The sequence below is a fragment of the Lepisosteus platostomus genome, chromosome 9, assembly GCF_059453375.1.
Source record: "Lepisosteus platostomus isolate fLepPlt1 chromosome 9, fLepPlt1.hap1, whole genome shotgun sequence".
NCBI classification, from domain to species: domain Eukaryota; kingdom Metazoa; phylum Chordata; class Actinopteri; order Semionotiformes; family Lepisosteidae; genus Lepisosteus; species Lepisosteus platostomus.
In genome coordinates, this window is record NC_142619.1 from 62,307,167 (window position 1) to 62,330,847 (window position 23,681).

Genomic DNA, 23,681 nt, shown 5'->3' on the forward strand with positions numbered 1-23,681 from the left:
GACGAAGTATCGGAAGATACCACACGAGGGAGATTTTTAGTCAGCTAATGTTTAGTCATTAAGAACATAAGAGCAGTTATAGTCAAGAGGCCACTCAGCTCATCTAGCCTTGTAAGTAGTTAATTGGTCGTTAGTAGTTAATTGATTCCAGAATCTCATCCAGTCGTTTCATGAAAGAGACCACCGGGTAGCTGGGTAGCTTGTTCCAGACCCAGCTGTTCTGATCTTGTTATCAGTGTCGCAGAGCTGTCCAGAGAAAAGACCACACATTGGGGAATTCTGTCAGATCAAAAGCATGGTGTATTTGATTTTAAGGTCAAAATTATTCCATTATCACACCATGCAGTTAGAACCTCAGAAGAAATGTTGCTGCATGAAAATAAGAAGTGCTGTTGATTTGAGTCCCTTCCTTATCTATGTTTGTGTTATCTTCTGTATCAAGCCACAGGGAAAGTGGTGAACTGACAGAGCGAAGCAAGCGCTCCTTTAAAGGTCCCTTTCATCATTTCTAAAATGTGTTGAGAAAGCACACAGCCTGTGTTAGCACTCCTGCAGCTGCAGTCCATCATTCACCTGTGCTCATGAAAGGCCAGAGCTTTAGGACTGCTAGGGCCAGGTCACACACACGATGGGGCCAGAGCTTTAGGACTGCTAGGGCCAGGTCACACACACGATGGGGCCAGAGCTTTAGGACTGCTAGGGCCAGGTCACACACACGATGGGGCCAGAGCTTTAGGACTGCTAGGGCCAGGTCACACACACGATGGGGCCAGAGCTTTAGGACTGCTAGGGCCAGGTCACACACACGATGGGGCCAGAGCTTTAGGACTGCTAGGGCCAGGTCACACACACGATGGGGCCAGAGCTTTAGGACTGCTAGGGCCAGGTCACACACACGATGGGGCCAGAGCTTTAGGACTGCTAGGGCCAGGTCACACACACGATGGGGCCAGAGCTTTAGGACTGCTAGGGCCAGGTCACACACACGATGGGGCCAGAGCTTTAGGACTGCTAGGGCCAGGTCACACACACGATGGGGCCAGAGCTTTAGGACTGCTAGGGCCAGGTCACACACACGATGGGGCCAGAGCTTTAGGACTGCTAGGGCCAGGTCACACACACGATGGGGCCAGAGCTTTAGGACTGCTAGGGCCAGGTCACACACACGATGGGGCCAGAGCTTTAGGACTGCTAGGGCCAGGTCACACACACGATGGGGCCAGAGCTTTAGGACTGCTAGGGCCAGGTCACACACACGATGGGGCCAGAGCTTTAGGACTGCTAGGGCCAGGTCACACACACGATGGGGCCAGAGCTTTAGGACTGCTAGGGCCAGGTCACACACACGATGGGGCCAGAGCTTTAGGACTGCTAGGGCCAGGTCACACACACGATGGGGCCAGAGCTTTAGGACTGCTAGGGCCAGGTCACACACACGATGGGGCCAGAGCTTTAGGACTGCTAGGGCCAGGTCACACACACGATGGGGCCAGAGCTTTAGGACTGCTAGGGCCAGGTCACACACACGATGGGGCCAGAGCTTTAGGACTGCTAGGGCCAGGTCACACACACGATGGGGCCAGAGCTTTAGGACTGCTAGGGCCAGGTCACGCACACGATGGGGCCTGGGGGTAGATGGGCTGTGCGTGGCACAAGTGCCTTTTTCTCAGCTCAGGATTAAGGGGACACCTGGCTAATTCGTCTTCTTCCCAGTGACCCCAATACCCTGTCCCTTGCCTTCCAGTCCAGGGAACTGGTAAGACGTCCGGCCACAGCAGGAGGGCGGTCAACACCCCTGCTGAACTGTGAGCCCATGGAGCAGAAGGTGAAGGCAGAGGTCTACAGATCCTGGAGGGCGATCCTCAAGAAGTGCAGAGAAAGGGATGCTGAGGGGCTTGGAGAAGTCAGTGTGCCTGAGTTCTTGGGTATGTTTTCAGGATGGCTGTTAGATGTTCACTTTCTGTGCACAGTATAGATCCACCCCGATAAAACACAGGGTCACTCCAGCGAGCATGAACACATGATGAATAAGTGTGTGTGGTCCTCAGGAAGAACGTTCTTCAGATAGAAAGGAATCAGTTATGTACAATCGCAGCAGTGTTTACGTGTGTTTTAATGGACGATACTGTATATTTCTAAAAAAAAATATCTGGGGAAAATAATCCCAAGAAATTCAAGACTGTACGTAACATACAGTAGTATGCTGCAAAATGGGTGAAGTGGGCTGTGACAGGAAAACATGCGGTTAATGACGTCAGTGCATAGGTGGACACGTACTGTAACACACCAGCTTGTCCAGGGGGTGGCCATGCTTACTGATGGCAGCTTGTTTCTATCGATCACAAAGATTTGATTCATTATGGCTGGTGTAATGATAGTTGTTTGTCATTGGGAATTGTTTTGAGCCTGTTTTTTGTGCATTAATATAGTAGTGACTGAAAATGACAGCCAATCAGGACGCAGATAATTCCCAAGTATCCCAGAACTCTGCTGATGTACTGAGCCTGCAAATATTTAGCCTGTCGGGGGTGATAATACTTCCTTGTAAATGATTTACGTGGTAGTTATTTGATGCCTTCTGCTTTGCTTGGTGAAGAAAGCTCTTCCATGAGCGTTAAAAGCCATCTCTTTCACACTTGTATGAATACCTCAGCTTGTGTCCACTGACCCTAAAAACATCAGGCAAAGCTGATTTCCGACCTGAAAATCCATGAAAACTCCAGAAGAGGCTTGCATAAGGAGGGAACATTGTAGCTTTCAGTCAGGCTCCACTCATTAGCCTTGGAATTCATGTGACTCTGCGAACACTCAAGCTCAAACAGCTGGTATAGTTGTTTTTCTTCATTGGTCACAGCTGTGATGGAAAGCTGTGACATTAAGATGACCCCAGGAGAGTTTGGGCAGCTGGCGCTGAAGTATGACATGAAGAACAACAGCAGGTTCTCCTACACCGAGTTCCTTCGCCACTTTGTTCTCACCCTGAAGCCACAGGAGAAGAGCCCACTTGCGAGAGTCAGAGTCCAGCAGCCCCGAGTCCTGGTAAGTACTGTAGCAATACTGCAGATGATACTGTGGGTGTGAGTTTTACCTGCAGTGAGTTCAGCGAGTGATGTGCTGTTCCTTCAGTTGGCACAAACACTCCTGTTTGTCACTGTGGGATTGTGCAGCGTGTCACACGACCAATTACTCTGCTGGTGGCCATGTCTTGTAGTCTCCCAAGCAGGTCAGATCAGATGTTGCTGCAGGAGGCCTGAGTCTTATTAAGAGCAACGAAGGTGTGATGGTGTGGCAGTCAGCTGTGCTGCCTCACAGCTCTTGGGTTCCAGTTTGATTCTGTCCTGGACTCCTTCTTTGTGGGTCTCCATACTCTCTCCCTGGGCAGTGTGGGTTTCCTGTGGGAGCTCCACTTTCCTACAGTTCAAAGACATGCTGTCCATCTTTCTCGGCATCTCCAGACTGTACACTTTGTGATTTATGTTTTTATGTTTATTCAGTTCTGATTAATTTATATAGTATTTCAATTTTCTAAAAAAATACAACTGAACAGTTAAGACATTAAATGTGGTTAGTGCTGGGGGCGACGGATTTCTTTCCCCTCTCGTTGGGAGCTCTGCAGTTTGCTTTCCGGACCACGGCCAGGTCCTGTCAGACAGCAGTGCTAGGATAACGGGAGGGATGTGTTCTTGTCGTTGAAGAGGAGTGCTGGGACGCCCAGCAGCCCGTTCGTGGAGGCCATGCTCCGGATCCAGGGCCAGGTGCTGCAGGCCTGGAGGCCCATGAGGCAGGCTCTCACATCCTGCGACAGAAGCAGGACCGGCTTCGTCTCACTGCAGGATTTCAGGAAGGTAGGGACTGGAAAACTCCTCTTCCTCTAACTGGCCGCAGCCGGCTCCCTGAGGCCGAACAGAACCCGACACCTGAATTATCCCAGCTCTCCTGCTCTGATTTAACTAGCACTAATGAGGCGGATCGAATTTCCTACAATACTTTGGTAGGTTTTGGAAAAGGTCCTTTGAATCCTTGATACTTGTGGGTGGAGTTAGTGATGAAGACATTTTTAATTTAATCTCCTCCATATACTAGTAGACTTAAATGGAAGATTCTGGATTTTCTCGTCCTTTAATTTGTTTTATAAGAACACACAACAGGTCCAGAAAATATTATAACAAACTGATCACTTGTATTCTAGTGTTATCAAAAATGGTGTTCACACCTCAAAATCACACTTTATTGCTTACACGGACTAATGTTCCCTAAACAGCTCTGGGGCAGTAATTAAAATACATACAGTATGAATTTACAGAAACAACTACCATTATCTTTATCTCGATTGATCATTGATTCTGTAGACTTACAGAACATACTGTAAGACACGTTTTGCCAATGTGCTGGGTACACAGGCTCACCAGCAGAAAGCTCCTGTTGCTGGTGTGCTGTGGCCTGAGCCTGAAACATTCTGAATTTGGAGCCAGTGTGTCTCTTCTCCGGTTTATTCCTGTAGGTGCTGAAGCAGCACAGTGTGAACCTGACGGAGGAAGAGCTGTTCCACCTCACCGCCTTCTTCGACAAGAGCCTGACGGAGAAAATACCCTATAATGACTTCTTACGGGCATTTTTAGGATAAGAGCTCCTCCCTTCCCCGAAATAAAATGATTTTATTTTTCGATATATTTTTATCATCATAATAATTTTTTAATTTTTTTTTAATAGAAGTGTATTTTACGTTTTCAGCTGAAAATGCAATGCTGTTCACAGCCAGCAGACAGCACTATTGAACAAGTCTGTCTCTCACCAAGACCCTCTTACAATGCAGAAAGGTTATGCAGTGATGTTTGTTGTAGCTTGGTAGAAATGAAATATATATTAGGATTAAATTTATAGAATTTTGAGACCAAATGATGAGATTCTAGTTTTTTAAAACTTGACTTCTTATGTTGTGACTTTTGGAATGCGTCTATGAAACCTTTAATGTCACATGACATTGAAAACTACTTTTCCTCCAAAATATATGTGTATGTGAATTCTGTCCTTTTCAGGTTCTGTTGGTTTTAAAGACTGTACAAGGCACTTTACTGCCATGTAAACATGTGGTCAGAAAAAATCCAGCTATAACGAGTGGACACACAGACAACCCAGAATGTTGAGCATCACAGTAAACTAAACCCTGGTCGAGGATAAATTGGAATGAAAAAAAAAACATTGGCCGACAGACTATATTTCTTTCATTTATTGGTATGACGATGTACACTTTGTACTTTAACTATCTGATGGTAATGGAAGAAGCGTTAATGATTTATGTAAATTTTGAAAGAAAAAACGCTTTGCTAAATACTTGCAATTAAAATGGAATTCTATCTGGAAAAATCTAATTCTAAGTGACATTCAGTCCCACAACCAGCATTTCTTATACACAGAGAAATAAGATCAAGCAACCAGTACTTGGAAACCTCATTCTGAGAAAAGGCAGGAGATGGATTCTAGAATAAAAGAGTTTGACCACTATACAGTGCAAATGCACGACTGCTCAAAGCAATTGCAAAAAAGCAAAACAGCAGAAACATACATCTCATTTTAAAAAAGAATAAATTTGCCTGTCGTATGTATTCAAACTAGATATTTTTCAATGTGCACAATATGTATGGCAGATCATTATAAAAATTGTCAATGTTGTTATAAGGATTTTTACATTAAAGCAATATTGGCCATAGTATAATGAAAAGAAAACACTCAACACATTAATATTGCCAAAGGAAAAAGTCTTTTTTTGACTTCAGAACAGCATGCCCCAACAAACCAGAAACACAACAGCAACAAACACATTTGGTTACCAAAGAAAGTGGAATATATAGAGGAGCTGTACAGAACTGCGTAACGAAACTCCACAATCTACACAGTTCAGTATTCAGGCAATTCAGTAAAAGAAAATATACAATCAAAATGCATTTTCAGGTATACACTCACATCATTGTCATTTTAATAGAAATCCTAAGAAAACATTTATACACTTTCTCTGCTAGATTTTTGCATCGCCGGTGCATCTGCTATGACTACAGCAGCTGCTCAAGACTCCCGGCTCTTACTCTGAAACCCTCTCGCCTGCTCTTCCCGGTTCCCACAACTTGCCGGACGGAGCCCACTGGCTGCACTGGACCAGCACAGAGAAGATGCAGGAGGGGAAAAAAGAAAACCAGTTTCCCTTCAGTGGGATTGCATGTTTGTGTAGAACCAGAACTGGCAAGCTATTGCTGTGCTTGCACTTTAAAAGGGACAGGATCAGCAGTATTTACTGGTTATTTTTTTACGACGTGCACACCCAACTGGGAAATGAGAAGCAGGAGCTGTAGGCATGTGAGCCTGACGCCCCCACCCATCAGAGCAGTTCGTTCAGGAGGCCCGCGGGCTCCAGAGCACCCTGCAGGAGAGTCAGCCCTGATTGGCAAACCAGTGCACCCTGCACTCTCGTCACAGCCAGACAGACAGCCAGCCGGCACCTGGCAAGTTATGGGACCTACTGCACCACTGCGAGACTGGCAGACCCTGGCCCTGCCCGCGATTGAAAGGCACCAACTGCTGCTCAGGACATCCCAGTCACTCTCAGCTTAAGCCATGATCCAGCAGCCACCAGGATCATTTCAATACACAGCACTGAGTTTTCAGCTGGGGAGGGGGTGAATTAAGCTCTGCTCGCTGCTGAAGAAAACACTGACCCAAAAACCCCCGAAAAGACATCAGTTCTTACATCTAAGTACATGCCAGACATATTACATTTTGTATTCTACCGAAATACATCCAAGAGCAGTGATTCTGCTATGACTATATTTTTTGTGTTAAAAAACCCAATTATTTTATGGCTTAAATATAAGCAACTGTGTTATTCGTCTAACTTGTGCGAAGAATGTCATTTCAAAACAACATCCATGTCATTTACTCATTACCAGGTACTGCTCTTTTAAAATTCAGCTCTTGGTGAGAATTCATTGACCAATGAGCACTTAGCAATCTACTAAAGCGATTTCTTTTGTCAAGACTTACAAAAATTCTCAGATGAACTGCTACGTTCTACATTTCTGAAATATTTTACAAGCCAATTTACCTTCTGAAGTGGATGCCCTTTTCTAACTTTAAAAACCGGATTAGGATTGAAGCCCAAACTGAGCTGGTCTGGTAGTGCAGAAGGCACGGGAACTGTTTAACTGAGTCCACAGAGAGAGGCCTTTGAAAACAACATTCAGATCCAGGAACCAGGTGGCTGGCTTGAGGATAGTCCTCCGAAATCTGTTCACTGGTGGTGGCTTGGTCAGCAGAGACAGGGGAAATAACACCAGGAGGGCAGGTGCCCCTGCTTCAGCACACACCCCTCTCGTCGCCTCTACAGCAACATCAGAGACGTGACTGTGCTGAGGAAACGTCATGGTGTGCTCCCATCGTCTTTAATTTGTGCAATTTATTCACTGTGGCTTTCTTAGACTCCAGGACTCTAGCTTGTTTTCATGGCAATACACTTGCTATGCATTCTGGGCCACTGAACTGTCCTGTGTGTATTCATTCTGGCCATTCTCCAGCCAGATAGTTTCTTTTTCTTCTGTCTGCTTTCCACCGTGTGGGATTAATCTCTGCGTGGTTTTTTTTCATTGTAGTTATTTTATTGCATTGATGCCCCTGAACCACCATCTTGCATTAAAAATGCCCCAGTTCTGGAGGAAAAACTGATGTTAAAAGTTACATTAGTTATATAACATTACCTTTCTCTTTTGCAAACGTGCAGCCTGCATGGCCACACAGTAAATGCACGATGGTACAAAGAACTGCGCTGTTGCACAGTCTGGGGAAACGCCAATCTGATACAAACCTTGGCTGTTTTTAAAGACGGAGAAGCCCATTTCCAGTTGCCTGTAGTGATTCAAAGCCAGATTTCCTCAAGATGGGTGCTTGCTATCTTACACCCTTCACCGCACCAGTCACTTTTCAGTCAATTGCATTACTCTGATATCACAAGGAAATTCAGTTGGTCTGCTCCATAAACAAGTCACGAATCAAGAACCACACAAAATTCCAGCTGCTGCAAACATGTGCTTTTTCCCCTTAATTAGAAACACACACGTCACACACACACACACCTGAGCGACAGCTAATACCTGCACTGTTATATAGTCAGAAAATAGCACTCTAGAGCTCTGTTTCTGTTTGAGTGGTTATTTTAAAGTTGTGAAAAGATGTTCCAGAAACTATCCTTTTCCCAAATGCAATTACATTCTTAACAATAAAGGGTAAAATTGAATCGACAGGGACCTCGCTAGGTTCACCATGCGCACCCTGCTGGTGTGACAGAGGATCTGCTGTGCAGGGCGCCCAGCTCTGGAAAGCTGGCAATGTTACACTGTGATGGATGATGAAAGGCTGAATACTTGAGCTTATTAGGCACAGAGAAATTACTCCAAGAGCAAAAACAGGAGCCTGGAACTTATTTTCAAAAGAATTGGAAGCTAAGAGAAACTTTTAATGAGCCTTCAGGGAGACGCGTCAATGCGTTTGACATTGTGTTGAATGGAGCCCTGTGGCAGCTCCTGCCCAGTCCCTGACTGCTCTGATCTGTACGTTCTCGGCCTTTAATGGCATGAGGCTCAACGAAACCTGAACACAGGTCTAATTCTAAGAAGTGCAATATGTAGCTTTGCACTTAGGCAATTTAAAAGGAGCATTTATTTCCAGCCATCTATGGCACTGGGGAGTCGTGCACAGTGCTGTGGATTCATTCAGACTGGCCCAGCTGGGTCTGTCACCTGTGCAGAGCTCTGGGAATGTTGCAGCGAAACGTGCGTTTTCACTTCCTGCGGGGCTGGGAGCTGGAATGATCGACACCACTCACGTCTCTTTTCACATCAGTGCACAAGACTTCCCGTGAATTAGACGGAAGCCGCTGTCATTCATGGCGGCTGTCTCTTGGTCTCAGTCTCCTGTCGGATCGCCTGGGAATGCGCGCTCCCTTTTAAAGACACGAGCTCATCTGCATGGTGCCGCTGCCCTCCGGCGCATTCCGGGCGGCTGCGCGGAGAACAGTCAGATCCGGGCCCGGCCGCGCGTGGCGCGCACACAGAGCTGCGCCGTGCTTGTGGTGTCACCGCGCTCTGAGGGGATGCAGGTGTTCATGCATGTCAACAACGTAAAAAAACAGAATAAATATGAAAAAGCACATTAACACGTAACCTGTGTTACAAAGCTGCCATGTGAAATGCTCATACCACTGTGACTGAAAAGAAAAGGCTTCCAGCAGTCCCGATCACTTGCAGTCGCTATTAAAGATTGTCAGCCGATTTAAGTGCTACAAAAAAGAATACAAATACCGAAACATCCGTTTTCACTGGACCGCACCCCTCAGGCTCCGCGCCCAACTGCCCACAGGAGACACGACAGCACACAACACTGCACATCTACTGCTACATGAAGCTGAGGCGCAGCGGACCCCCAGTTCGTATTTACACCCCCCCGCCCCTGCAAACCCAGCTGCCTCGTCCGGCTCTGGCCACAGGAAGGACGTCCCGGTCACGTGCTCCTGGGGGTCGGCAGGTCGATGACGATGGGCGGGTTCATGGGCTGGAAGTTGACCGTGCAGGCCGAGCCGTTGACGAACGTGGTGGCGCCGTCGGTCATCACGCCGTAACCTGCCGAGCACAAAGACCAGCGTCCTCACCCCCGCGCTGCGAGAGCCCACGCAGATTCGCCGCTAACACAACGAACCGTGCGCCAGCGTGTGTGCCAGCACTTCGTTTTGTGCTGCGTGTATATTAAAGTATTTATAGCGATTCTGTTGACCAATACTTAGACATTAAACTACTTCAAAATTACTCGCCTAATTAAATCTGTAACAATAAGCTGTTCATTCTGCAGGAGTTGTGAACAATTTATCACTTTAAAATGCTAATGATTTGCAACATAATTGAGCACCAATACTAATGCATGAATCTGTCTGCTCCCTTCCTTTAAAGGGCCAATCCTTTAAATCCAAATCATCAGGAAATGCCCCAGTCACAGTGAAGACCTGCTCCACTGTTTCTCCCAGCAGCTGGTGAGAGGGACAGTCTGTCCCTGCACACGGGGGACCACAGCGAAACGAGGTGTGTAGTAACGCCCCTCTGCAGCGCATCGTCTGGCCTCCTGATCAATACTCACTTACAAGGGAAAAACAGGAAGAAGGGGAAAGCGCTGGCAGGACAGGGAAACTGCAATAACTTCAATGTTGCGAAAACCCCAGTACTACTATCATGAGGTATCCAGCAGCATGTCGATATCGGCGCAGCCTCAGTGTGAAGTGGGAGCGGAGCGGCCGTGAAACTGCAGCCTGACGGACTGTACTGGCGCACAAGGAAGCCGCAGGGGCTCAAGGTCTGGGGAGTGCAGAGCCCTCACGCTGGGAACCCACTCGCTTCCCTTTCCCACGCGGGCCAGGCACCAGCAGGGAGAGAGAGGGGGGTGGGAGCAGGACACTGGGTCCACTGAATCATCACGGCCTGCCTGGTGTGTCGCCACGTGCCCCCGTGCCGCTGAGACACCCTAGCGGGCCTGTTCGGAGGAGGAGGAGGCCAGGCTTGGAGCGCTCCCTGCCGAGGCAGAACTGCGTGGGCGGGATCTGCAGTGACGGAGCCATGCAGATTACTGGCTTGGACCAGCCACCTGCTCCGCATGCCTTGCTGTCTTTGTTTCGCAGGGATCCCAACTGCCACTACCAGACGGACTGTCACGACGTCCTCCGTGTGGCAGATGTGGGACATCTGCCGCTGGTGTGGCTTCCTGCGCTTCCCATCTGAGGGATTCGTTCCACTAATCATGTTACCTGTGATTGGGAAAGTGTGCCTCTCTGCCGGGGTGCTTATTAGCACGAGCAGTAGCTGTTGCAGGATGTTCCTGTCTAGAGCGCAGTACAAAAACACAAGATCAGCACGATCACCAGGTCCGTCCTGTACAAGGCAGCACATATTTCCTTCCGCTGCGTTTACTGAGGAAGTGTGGCCATCCGGGCCCTTTCACCTCCGCCTTCATCCGGAGCCGAAACTGTGTATTCCCCGTGCAACACGGGAGTACGTCCGCATTGGGGCTCCCACCCTCCAAACACAGATCACCAGCTCGGCTCTTGGTGGTGGATTTACCACTGAATAGCAGCAAAAAGCCCCTAGCAGACGGAACGCCACCATCGCGGACTAAATGTGCAGTTTGCAGCTTCCAGGCTGGTTAAGTTCTCACTTAATCAGGGTGTCGCTCATCTTTCCCTTGTGTGTCACTGTATCCCCTGCAGCTTTCTGCAGGGCTCTGCTAATGTTGTGTAATTAATTCCGAAGCTCTCTCTAAACTGGTTTGTGTGTGTAGACTCGGAGTACAGAGAGTGAAAAGTCAATATCTGCTACATCTGAAGTTTTTCTGGGAGAAATCTCCCTTGTTTTTTTTTTCCCTTGTAGTTTGCTCAAATTATAATTCCGATGAAAGAGAGGATGAATATAAAGAGATAGTGTATTTAATACTTTTGTATTAACTGGATTGGCTGAGAAAAATGCCAGTACTGGCCAAAGAACCCTCCCTCACTTACAAGGAATGAACCAAGGAGACAGCTGCAAAGGTGAAGATGGGGGGAGGGGAATTACAGAAAATGTGTGCTGATTTTGAGCAGCTGGCAAGCTGAATTTATGTAGGAGAGCCTAACTTAGTTAAGAGAGTGTGAGATTACAGTAGGATCTCCTCCTGAACATCTGTTAAATAACACCATATATAGTAATTAATTAGTTCAATTTGACTTGATCTGCTGTTCACAATACACATGTAAGAAAGTTCTTTACCTTCATGAATATGCCCAAACACATGAAGTTTCGGTTGTACTCTTCTCTGAACCGTATTTAGCAGTTCCATGCATCCAACGCGCTGCATTTTCTTCGGAACCCAGTCCAAGAAACCTGGATTGAATTGACAGTTATAGACCAACAACATTATTTCAGAGCTGGGGATTTAAAATCTGGTCACAGTTCAGCAGGCTTAAAGCTTTCTATCAGCACCTGCTTTGGAGCTAAAGAGACTTACAGAAGACTTAGCAGAGTTTGAGGATGGAGCTCAGCTCTTGAGAATGAAGCTGCAGGTCCCCACTGATGACTAGCTACTGAACAAGCCAGGCAATACTGAGGAGCCCAGTACAACATTTTCATTTGCACTGGAAATTAAATATTGCAAGAAGTAAATTTTCCTGTCAATGAACATACATAAAAACTGCTGGTATTGCTAGATACCTATTGTATCAGTAATATTAGAAATAATAACATTTTAATAGAGGCCTTTAGAGTATTTTTATGCAGCGTACAATTTCATTAGCGTTATCTACTGAATCTGTTTATTATACAGTTCAGTTAAATTTCCTATCAAGGAGGACTGAGGTTGGGGTTGCGGTCAGGATAAGTTTTAAAGCTCAGGATAGAACCAGTGGTCGGTTAAAAACAAACTGTATAGAAGGGTCTCCTGATGATGACCTGGGGACCCCTCTATACAGCAGAACGTTTGACTGGACTAATGTTGCCGTGAGTGAAGCTTCCTGCTCAAGGGTTAAACAGCAGCACCACACCTGGGATTCGAACCCACAACTCTCCCGTCCACAGCCCTGACCTCTCCTCCACACTGCCAGCCGACAATCAAGACTGGACTAATGGTGCGACTAAGGAACTGTTACCAGTTCTGCCAGCTTTGTTTCTCCATTATTCCTGCCTTAAGATTAAGATGCCCACAGTTTGTATTGAGGTTGTGCTCCTGGGGATGACAGGATAGCTCTGCTGTGTGGATTCTCACCTCTGTGTCTTTGAAAAAGGAAATACCCTGCATTTTGCCAGGGATAGATATGTGTGTTTATACAGCATAAAACAGCTAAGAACACTACAAGCTGTTTTTGTTTATGGGATCAGCAACAGTTGTCTTTAAAAAAAGGCAGACATAATGTTTTAAAGCCATAGACTAGGCTGGCTGTGTGAACTGGAGTAAACCAGGTCACATTATATTTCATTTTTCATAAGTAGTACTGGGCTTGAAAGAATGGAGAACACCATCAGGCTACCCAGTTTGAAGGAGTCCTTTGAATTAAAAAAGTAACTCAGATACACAGTATCTGCTAATTGGATGCTGATCAGATTCCTTAGGGGAATCTCCTACTCTGACATCCTGAAGGAATGGTTCCATTCACATCTCAGAACAGAGAAGACTGCGAGGGGACATGATACACCTATTCCAAAGCCTGGAGGGCGTCAACACAGGAACCACAACCACAGGGCACGCATGGAGACTGCAGGGCGGTGCATTCATCACTGAGAACAGGAGGCACTTCTTGAGACAACTGGGCTGGGAGAGTGAGGAACCACCTGGAACAATCCATGAGCTGATAACTACCAACCAGGCCAGACGGCTGAGCTGACGTCTCCTTTGTAACGGTTCTTTTGCTCAGATACACTGAGGTGGAAGCATGGAATCGACAGGAATCACCTCAGCTTTTCAAACAGCATTTATCCTACAGCTCTGCTCTACACATCGCCCAGCATCACATCAGGAAGCAGTGCGACAGCAGCTAATAACATGAGGCTTTGGCTATTGCTGCAGTGGTATTGCACAATTTATAAGAGGGTTAAAATGTTGGGATTTCAGGAGTTGAATCCCCACTTTTTGCATAAGTCTGCCCGACAGCTCTTCAAGCTTCTGCCCCTCTTCCTCTGCAGCGCCCTGAGTGTAATAACAGCCCAGAACTGCTGGGCTGCAGACGCCGGAGCTGCTTTTCATGCACTGCTAGTCTTCTGAAGCTTCTCCATATGCCCAAGTCTTAGGAAGAGCTCACTGCAAACACTTGGCTACACAGAACAGAAAATTACTTATCGTGCTTAAGTTAGCTACAAAAACAGAAACAAAAAAACACAACTGGAAAGCGATGAGATATTTCGACAGCCAGGCGATGAGGGTCAGACTGCAGGAACGGGGTGTAAAACCCCAGGAAACACCCCGAGCCCCCGGCCCACGCAGCGGGGCAGAGCAGATCCCTGCAGCCCCTGAGCCGGTGAACCCCCAGCTCCGTGACCGGGGTCACTGGCTGTTTCCTGAGAAGCAGGAAAGGCTTAGATAGATCAGATCACTTTACTGGCCATATACAATTTCTTGCATTAGGAATTTGTCTTTCTGCAGACCCCAGCTTGCTCTCCATGAGACACACAGACAGGGAGAGAAGCTGGGGGTCAGAGCGCAGGGTCAGCCATTTATACAGCACCCCTGGACCAGCTGGGGTTCAGGTTCAACGGAGTAGGATTCCTCTGCCGGTCGCGGGATACGAACCCGTCTTTGACACTCCAGTTTATATACATACTGTATGAGAGAAATCCCTCAAACCGCCAGAGCCCCCCGAGAGCGCCCCGCGGCTCGCTTACCCAGCGGGGGGCAGTGCGTGATGAGAACGTCCGTGGAGTCGGGGATCAGGTTCCACTTGTCCAGCAGGGCCTGTCCTCGTGGCAGGTTGAACCCCCATCCGTAGTACCAGGGCTGCCTGTCGGGGACGAGAGCACACACGTGAACACGGAGACGAAGGCAAGGGGACCCACCCAGGGCGTTCCCGCCCCCGGGGAGCCTGGGACCTGCTGGCCCTTTTCAGAGGAACAAGACTTTGAAGACCCTGCTGCTCCAGCAGCTCTGCGGAGAGGCCGTCGGGCCGGGGAGGATGAGCAGGAGCGGCTGGACAGGACGAGGGAGACGGCAGGGCCAACAGCAGCTCTGCTCGAACAGCAGGGGGCGATAGCTGCTCGACCTGACAGACGGCCCAGCGGACCTTGGAAATCCTACAGCAGTTCGTCTCTGAAGAGCGAAGCGAAAGACTCGGCGACCTGGGCTGCACACTACTGCACACGGCCTTGGTCTCTGGCCGCTAGGAGAGCCTTCTGGCAGCCACAGGCTTGTAAAAGCACACATTCTTACAACTGAAAAGCCAAACTGGCTTCTGTGACACTGTACAGTACGTAGGAGGACTTCACTGCTCTGGGAAAAATTCCCTTCTTTTTCCCAGGCGGGGAAGTGTGGGAGGCACAGATCTGAGACGCAGAGACACTGTGACCCCGCACTCCCCTCCCACAGCAGCCGGGAGGAACTGTGCAGTGATGGTCATCGGGGATTCGGGGGGACCTGCCCTAAATACCTGCATCACCTCCGTTCTGCTTGAGCTACTCCTCCTGAGCCATAAGGAAACCTGGTTTCCGTGCGAGACGAATCCAGCAGGGCTGTCATGTTTGAGCGCACGCTAGGTAGTGGAGTTTGCTTGATTAGGATTAAGCATTCTGAGTCTATTAAAATCAATTTGTGGAAAAACACGAACACCGAAAGCCTCGCAAATCCTTTGGAATATTTATTTTACAAAAACCGGCGTGCAGTCAACTGATCTTTTTTGATGAATCTGAGTCCAAGTGTAGATTAGATTCTGAGAAGAGTGAGTCACTCTGGCAACAGCTCAACAACTAAGCAAGTGGCGGCGATGGAGAAACAGGAGACAGCTGGCTATGAAAATCCTTAAGCAAGCCTCCGATGAGATGACTTTGTCTGGTTTTGTACAAACGTGACTGGCGGTGTTAGTCCCCAGAGCTTTCCCCTGCTATAGTGTATAGTGAATGGGTGGTAATTGTGCTCTGTAACACAACGTAAGTTTTGAGTTTGCAGATGATCTTTTACTAAGATAAGAATCAACACCCTAGGCCTGCAGCAGCCCAGCTCTGTTCTCTGTAAAAGGCTATCAGCACTGCTGGAGGAGCAGGTCGCTATCCTGTCCTGGGCTACTGCTCTCTCCACACGCTGGCTCCTGCAGTCCAGACCCGCGGGCTGGGCTCTGACCCAGGCCCAGAGGGGACGAGCCCGGCTCGTGCCGCTAGCCGGCGGTGCCCGGGATGGCCCCGGTGGGCCGCTGCCACGCTCCGGCCACAGGCAGCGCGTTAGTCCGGCTCGGCAAGCAGGCGTGCCAGAGGGGCGCAGTCTCTGCCATCGCTCCCAGACCGGGCGGCGCTGCAGAGAGAGGGCGGGATGGAGTCCAGCCTCACGAGTCACCCCGACCCCCAGCTCGGTCACATGCCCAGGCTCAGCTGCGGCGAGTGGCGCCCCCCGCCGATACCCATTTCCTCGCGCCCGCCCCAGCGGCGATGCCAGCCTTCAGGGGAACAGGCGCCTGCTGGAATTCCTTGTTGCCCATCAGCTTGCTTACAGGCGCGACAAGCTTGACGGACAGTATAGAAATGAACACGCCACTAACAATTCCACAGCAGATCCATCTCCCGGGGCCGCGCTAGGCACTCGCTGCTGCCGGTTGCGAGATCTCGTGCAACTGGCTGTTTAATCTGCAGCGTGCAGTCGCTCGTCACTGGGATTGTTTACTGGGACGCCTCCTGCTGCGCTGGCTCAAGCGGTTTTATTCTCCCCCCACTCTCGCAGGGAGGGCTGCCTGCTGGACTGGGCCCCCGGCCGTGGGCCTCGGCGCTCCTCTCCGCTGTCCACAGCAAGACATCAGCCACAAGATGTCGGGGGCCTCTTCCAGCTCTTGCTGCAGATGATGTTTTAGTCATGTAATAAAAAAGCACTCAGCCATCTCTGCTCGAAGGAATCGTAATGTGACCATCAAGGCACTGCGCACACCGAGCAGACGCACACACTCCCCTGTCCTCTGCACCTCAGGCCCAGAGCAGCTGCTTGCCGTATTCACAACGACAGAGACAACCTTTTGTCTTTATTCCTTCACAGTCCCTATGAGAATCAGCGCAAGTAGCTAAATGACTCACTTTTTCTCATTAATTGAAGTGCTTTATTGGTGTAGGCAATCTAAGAGGAGAAAAGAGGGTGTTCAGGTTTAAAAGTGAGCTGGCCGGCTGGGACGTCCCAGAGGAAAAAGACACTACTGTACACCCGCAGGTGTGTCTCTGCCCCTGTGACGGCAGGGAGTCGGGCAGAAGGCTCCTCGCTGTTGCACAATGTGCAAAGATGCTGAGGCTATTATTTTAACAGCCACAGCACACCAAATGAAACATTTCTCAAAAGCAAAATCGGGTTTGAAACTGTAAAGGTAAAACAGAAGTCTTATGATCTTAATGAACACAGCCCTGAGTCAAAGATGCCTGCTGTATTTCACGATCTGATGCAAAAGTTTCTAATGGGGACAAGTTCTGAGCTGCTGGTGCATTATTTGGTAAGAACAGTCCACTGGGAGGCCTGATCTGACCTATTTTGAAGCCTCATTTATTGCCACTTAATATTCAAATATTTTGCGTATCAGAGGGAAGTCGAAACATTACTCAGGAAATGACTGAAAGTTTGTGAGGATATTTTGGTCATGATTAAGAGTTCCTAAAACATTTAAGCAACCCTTAATATATTAATAGCTGTTTTGAAATATTTATGGATGCTTCAGAAAGTTTAAACCTCTCAGGCTGTCTTTTGCTGCATCCCGCAGATTCAGTTTGAATTTTTCAGGAAGGCCGTCACACGAGGGACAAAGAGGAGCTCCGTGCCCTCGCCGCCCGCCGTTCAGGCAGGGGGTCCCGAAGGGCTGGACTGTAGCCCTGCCGTCTCCAGGCCAGCAGGGCGAGGGCAGGGCCTCCGCGGGCTGGCCATTGGTCAGTGTGGCCGTTGTGGCCTCCGGTAGCCCACAGGCACTGCGAGACAAGTTGCTTTTAAACTGAAACCTTGGATATACCGCACAAACTAAGTAAACCTTCTCCTGTTTGAAATCTCGAGGTGTCAGTCCCCTCGACACAATGCACTGCAGGAAACGCACTGTGACAGAGGTATGCTTGGGGTCATATCAGGTCAGCGATGGCTGGACCACAGGGCTCAGTCTGCCTTCTGACTGGCCCCACTGAGAAGCCACTGGTTAACCCACTGGTTTGGGCAGGAAAGCTTCTGCCATCCTATCTGTGTGAACAGCAGATCATAACCTTTACACATGACTTGACAGGGGAGTCTTTATTCCGAAACGACACCAAAACTGCGAAAAACGAAGGGTACCCGTCGCTCTCAGGCACACGATGTTAAAGAATATACTAACACACATCTTTCTATCGCAGGCCAACCCACAGGTTCACAGAAGACTGCAAGGTCTTACCCTCCCCAGGAGCCCCCCTGCTCTGTTCCTCAGCCATTCAGAGCCTCCGCTCGTTCAAGCAGCACACAACACGTACCCCACTCGGACAGCCCCTTCAGCGGCGAGGAGACGCAGGGGCCTCCGCTCACAGCCTGGGCCCCTGGGTCACAGGAGCTGCAGGCAGAGCCCGTCCAGCGTTCCCACACGCGAGGCTCCTCGGCCAGAGCTTTCTGTTCACCCCCAGAGTGACACCGCAGGAGATCAAGTCACATGAAGTCAGACTCTGGAACTTCATTACATCTAATGAAAACCTCACAAGCTGAACGAATATCAATAAAACGGAACTGATGTGATTAAGAGTAAAACATGGCTGGACAGGACATGAACCTGGTGTCATTTCTTCAGTTAGTACAGAACTGCAGTGTCTCAATGTGGTCAGCGTAAATCTTCAGCAAAGGCTTTTCTCAACAATTCAATCTGACCGCTAACATCAAATCTTTTTTTTTTTCTATCGACATTATCAAAAATCAGGAGAGCACTTTTCGTTTTAAGACCAGCATTTTTAAGCCATGTTTTGTATCGGTGGCTTGCTGGTTTCTACGGAGACGAAGCCGACAAAAAGGATCATGGTCCCATGGTCCCACATCAGCTAAGGGAGGGTTTCTGACTTTTCAGAACATCCTTACCAGTATGAATTGAAATGCATGTTAAGGAAGCTCCCATCTGGCTGTGCTCACCCAACCCCACAGTTTACAGCACGTGTAAGGAGCTCTACTCGGCTGTTTAATTTCTGCACACTTCTGCTCAGCTAGTCTCCCCTGCTTCAGGTTCTACCTGCCCCCGATTCTCAGGGACTATCACTTGCTTATCCGTAAGCCATCCCCAGCGCAGTTCTGGCCTTGTGCTTTGGATCGTTGTCCTGCCGAAAGGGGAGTTTCAGGTCTGAAGGGAGTTTCGCAGTACTTTGCTCCATCCGGACCGTCTTGACAATGTTCAGTCACTGCTGGCTCATGGTGGAATCCCTAACCAGTGTCTTCCCTCATGGTCAGTTTGGAAGGACAGCCTGATCTTCAGGTGTCTTCCACCTCTTAATGATCAATTTCTGAAAGAGAAATCAGGGGTCTTGGCAATGTTTTTATGCCTTTCTCCTGACCTGTGCCTTTTATCACGCTGTTATTTTGTAAACTCTTAGGATTTCATGGTTGAATATTTGCTTTAAATTCACTACCTGACGGAGAGACCTCACAGAGACGGGTGTATTTATTCTGAAATCTTATGAACCATTATTACTGCACACAGAAAGAGGCCTCCTAACTAACTGAGTGGCTCATTAAGCTCATTTTATGCACGTGATTTAATTTAGCAAAGGGTTTGAACACTCATGCATGACTTTTCCATTTTTCTTTCATGTTATCTGTTTACTTCTATTTGTTCTTTGCTTTGTGGAGTCGGATTGTATATAACAAATATTAATCATTACATCAAAATGTCGTTGCTGCGGGCTTTAATGTGAAGTAACAAAATGTGAAAACTGCAGGATCTATATGTATTGTAGAGGCACTATTTTCATTAGGAACAAGTAAAGGTTGATTCTATGCTGGAAAGAGAAGAACAAAAACCGAACGTTTCGGCTGTGGAGCCTTCTTCTGGTGTCACGTTTCTTTCTTCGCTCTTCAGCAGGGAATAAAACTTGTTCCTGTGCAGCCTACGCATGCTGACGCAGCTGCCCACCTGAACTATATTTATTATAATTTTATAATAGATATGTTAAAACAATTCATATGCTTCGAATCTACAAATATGTTTTTACTAAATGTTTCTTTCTTTTTAGATTTTGACACAAAGATTAAAAATCTGGAGAACTAATATTGTCATATTGTGAAGGAAAGTGCTTTTTAATACTCTCTTCTACAAAACAAGGCAAAATATTTCTCTTACTACACAGTGGAAATAAAGTACTGTAGGACAAAGGAAATTAAATCAATATGCTCAAACAAATGGCTTATATAATATACATTCAGATACCTCCCCTCAGGCTGACACTGTTTCCTGTATTGTTAATTGTAATGCGCAGTTTAGGCTTTTTAAAACCAAATGCTTCTTTTGTGACCATATGAATTTCTCAAAAGAGGGGAACAATTAATAACTGTTATGGAATTGAGTGCAATTTTACTAGCATTTAGCAAAAAAAAAAACAGACCTCTTTGCAACATCTTACAAAGTGACACAATACTGAGCCGCAATAGAACCAGAGTAACTGATTTTAACTTTTGATTTTGATTTTAACTGTCTGGCCAGTGCATGACCCGGTGAATTTGCACCATTGAAGCTGCTGTACGTTAGTTAATAAGGGTCTGGCGAAGACTGAAAAGGCTTGTATCTTAATTCTTTTCCGACTTAAATCTAACATCCCCCCACCCCAACACACACACACACACACACACACACACACACAAGCCAGCCTGCTTCTGTGCCCAAACAATTCCCGCCCCCACAAGCCGTCACTATGACGATTACATTTCAACCTGAAGCCACTGAAGTCTTTATCTCATGAACAATGGAGTCTGCAGATCAAAAGATGACACGGCGGCTGCGGCGCGCAAAATAAGCAGCAAAAAAATCTCTGACTCTAAACAGCAGGAGCAGCTTCCACATCTGCGGTGCTGCTCGTGAGATCTCGATTAGGAATGTGGCAGCGTGGATCTGCAGGCACGACGTCTGTGTCCAGAGCAGATGGGCCTTGCAGCCTGAGCGAAGCGATCACCGCCGTCTCAGGCATGGAGGGCGATGAAATTCTTCCAGTGCGTTTCAGCATTATCAGTTACCCTTGATTTAATTAACGAGCAGATAATTCCCCGGCCCTAATTACAGCTTTAAAGGCAGGTGGAGTGGCCAGGAATAAAATCCGATGCCCTGTTCGTGGGTAATTAGAGGAAGTGATTATCACTTCAAGCCAAAGACTCCAAGCACAGAAATGGAAAGTAATCCTGTTGGGAGAGCCGTCACTCCCTCACACCAGCCTTGCTGGTAACACCTAATATCCCTTTAATATTCCCCCCATAGCTAACCTTATTAAAAAATAATTTCAATTAAAACTGTATAAGGTCAGACTCCTCTCTTGTGGATTCCTAGTACAGATGGAGGGCGTTCACAGGCTTTAAATATCTTCTTCTTTATGGAAAGAAAATACCAAAATTCTTGGCTATTATGAACATGATGTGACCGTAGTAAGCCATGGGCTCAATCTAAGCATTCCTCTGGTCATCATGTCATTCCCCATTCGATCCTTAACTAACCAACCAATCAATCCAGGGAGCTCAATGCAAATACACAGCCTAATTCTGAACATCCGTCTTATCCACACAAACCTGAAGGAGAGTCTCGTCTGAGGAAAGAAGAAACATTTAAACAGGTAAATTTAAAACAAGGGCAGGTGCTGCCGGGCTTGGCCGAGCGTCCCAGTGAAGTCGGGGAACTGGACTTCCGCTATCGGAGTCATCCATCACACACAGCTCATCCATCCTGCTCTGCCAGCTCCGCGGGAACGTTCCCGCTTTTCCAAAACTAAAAACGGCAGAGTTGTAAAAAACCAGGAAACTGAAAGAGGAGGGGGGCGGAGTGCGGCAGTTTAGATTTATACTGGGAAGCAATCCTCACTCTCCCGGGGGAACACCTCGACTCGGGGCAACATCAACCAGGACTTGGCAGGAGCAGCCTTGTCCCCAGAAAGTTAAACCTGTATCCACCACAGGAGGATTACGGAAGCCTGTTGGTCTCGAAGGACTTCACCACGATTCCTACACCCAGTGGCCAGTGTAGTGGTTCTTGGGGTTCCCGCCCTTGCCGCTCCTGCCCTACTGCCTCACCCTCACTGCCTGGGCTCGAACCCGGGTCTCCGGCATCACGCAACAGGGAGCTTGCCGGCTGAGCTAAAGGAGAACTCTCCCAGCCCGGGCGGCTGAGATCCCAGTTCTACGCAGGTGCGTATTCGTTACCAGCCTCCCCGGACACCCAGGTTTACAAAGGTTGACTGCTGACTGACCAGCAGTCCACCTGCTTGCAGTGTGAAAGTCCACACGCGCCCTTGCCTGTTGAATGGCAGCCCGAGTCCGAGTGCTGGACGATGAATCCGAGAGCAGGTAAGCAGCAAGCCACTGAGGTGAGCGCAGAGAGAGGAGCAAACCAAAGCCGAAATTGAACAACAAGCCAGGGTCACAGCCAGGGACTTTTCAAATTAAAGCACCAAAGGGAAAAATCTGCAACCAAGATCGCGAAGAGCAAGTCAAGTCCAAAACCTCGGAAAACTCAAGCAAGCAATCCAGAGGGAAATCTGAGAAACAAGTCAAACGAAGCACGGTTGGGAAATGATGTAAGCTCACCGAGAATACCAAGACTAGGACAAAGTTGCTAAGACTGAGCCAGAGTCTCACACGGGCTGGTCTTCAATAGGCAGGTGTTTTAAGATCGCGTAGGTGGAACTGATTTTTCTTCCTGATCTGGTTGTCACAGAAACCGGCTGATTGACAGGTCTGGTGATTCTAGCATGGTTCGTGATACTTCAGCAAGAGCAGGTATGATGAGAACGGGTGTGATCATCTCATCTTTACCCTATTAAGGACATCTGGCTTAAATCATTCTGTTGCAACTGTACCTGAGAGCTAAAAGAAGCAGGGTTAGGTTATAAAACCCCAAAGTAAGTAAGCGGACCTGAAGGTTCACTCACAAGATCCAGCCCCAGACAAGACTCTGAATTCCGCCTGGCAGAGGCAGGGGAGTTGCTTGAGCGCCACACAGGCCCAGACACTATTCAGAGGGGGTTTGGGCCCAGATACACATCGCTTCTGGGTTTCCCACGGGTCACATGAGAAGATGAATATTACATTCAGAGTTATCACTAGGCATTCCCACTTCAACCGGTACACGTCTCAGCATAAGTTATTACTTATACATACAAGGTCTTCTACACACTGAACATGAGTGGCGGACCACTGGTTCCTACACATATCTCTTGATGCACTAACTAAGCTGGCTTCAGGACTGAAGCTCTTTCTCTTGGCTCTTTCTTCAATTGGTGCAGCTCCCTTCACTGGTCATTGAGCAGTAAATTCCCATCACTGCATTTCATTCCCCTGAGCGGATATGACTTCATTAGGGTTTGGCCACACTACTGAATTGAGGCTTAGTCTCAGGTCTGTGCATCTGCAATTCCATCCAATAGATGATTAGAAACATACCTCCAAGGTCGGCCAGTCACTATTAACAGAAATTATTTCAGCATTCTCAAAAAGCGACAAACTAAAGCCATTACTTTATCTGAAAGCCTATGGTCTAATTAGAAAATGAGACCATTAGCCTACACAGTACAAACAAAAGGCTGAGGATATATTGCAATAGGGGAGATTGCAATATTAAAACATTTAGATACTAAGATATTTAGAACAGCCAAAAAAAATACATAAAAATATAAGCAGGAGATGGAAATGACAGATATTTTATAGATCTCTCATATATCATAGCAACATCCCTCTTTTTAACAAAAGGTCCCATTCAATACTGAGCAATATCTGTGCAACAGAGGCAG

General features: G+C 47.8%; 2 protein-coding genes across 4 annotated transcripts in view; one reads left to right on the forward strand and one right to left on the reverse strand.

Moving 5' to 3' along the window:
• Nucleotides 1–5,005, forward strand: part of efcab6 (EF-hand calcium binding domain 6) — a 57,725-nt gene extending 52,720 nt beyond the window's left edge. For both annotated transcript variants that reach the window (XM_088646094.1, XM_088646095.1), the window contains exons 28-31: nucleotides 1,745–1,925; nucleotides 2,855–3,039; nucleotides 3,696–3,845; nucleotides 4,502–5,005. In XM_088646094.1, coding sequence (XP_088502220.1) covers nucleotides 1,745–1,925; nucleotides 2,855–3,039; nucleotides 3,696–3,845; nucleotides 4,502–4,624 — 639 coding nt within the window. In that variant the 3' untranslated portion in view covers nucleotides 4,625–5,005. The remainder of the gene's footprint in view (nucleotides 1–1,744; nucleotides 1,926–2,854; nucleotides 3,040–3,695; nucleotides 3,846–4,501) is intronic.
• Nucleotides 5,006–5,212: 207 nt separating this feature from the next.
• mpped1 (metallophosphoesterase domain containing 1) overlaps nucleotides 5,213–23,681 on the reverse strand; it is a 50,869-nt gene continuing 32,400 nt past the window's right edge. For both annotated transcript variants that reach the window (XM_088646096.1, XM_088646097.1), the window contains exons 5-7: nucleotides 14,424–14,539; nucleotides 11,823–11,936; nucleotides 5,213–9,659 (exon numbers count right to left, since the gene is read on the reverse strand). In XM_088646096.1, the coding sequence (XP_088502222.1) occupies nucleotides 9,541–9,659; nucleotides 11,823–11,936; nucleotides 14,424–14,539 (349 nt within the window). In that variant the 3' untranslated portion in view covers nucleotides 5,213–9,540. The remainder of the gene's footprint in view (nucleotides 9,660–11,822; nucleotides 11,937–14,423; nucleotides 14,540–23,681) is intronic.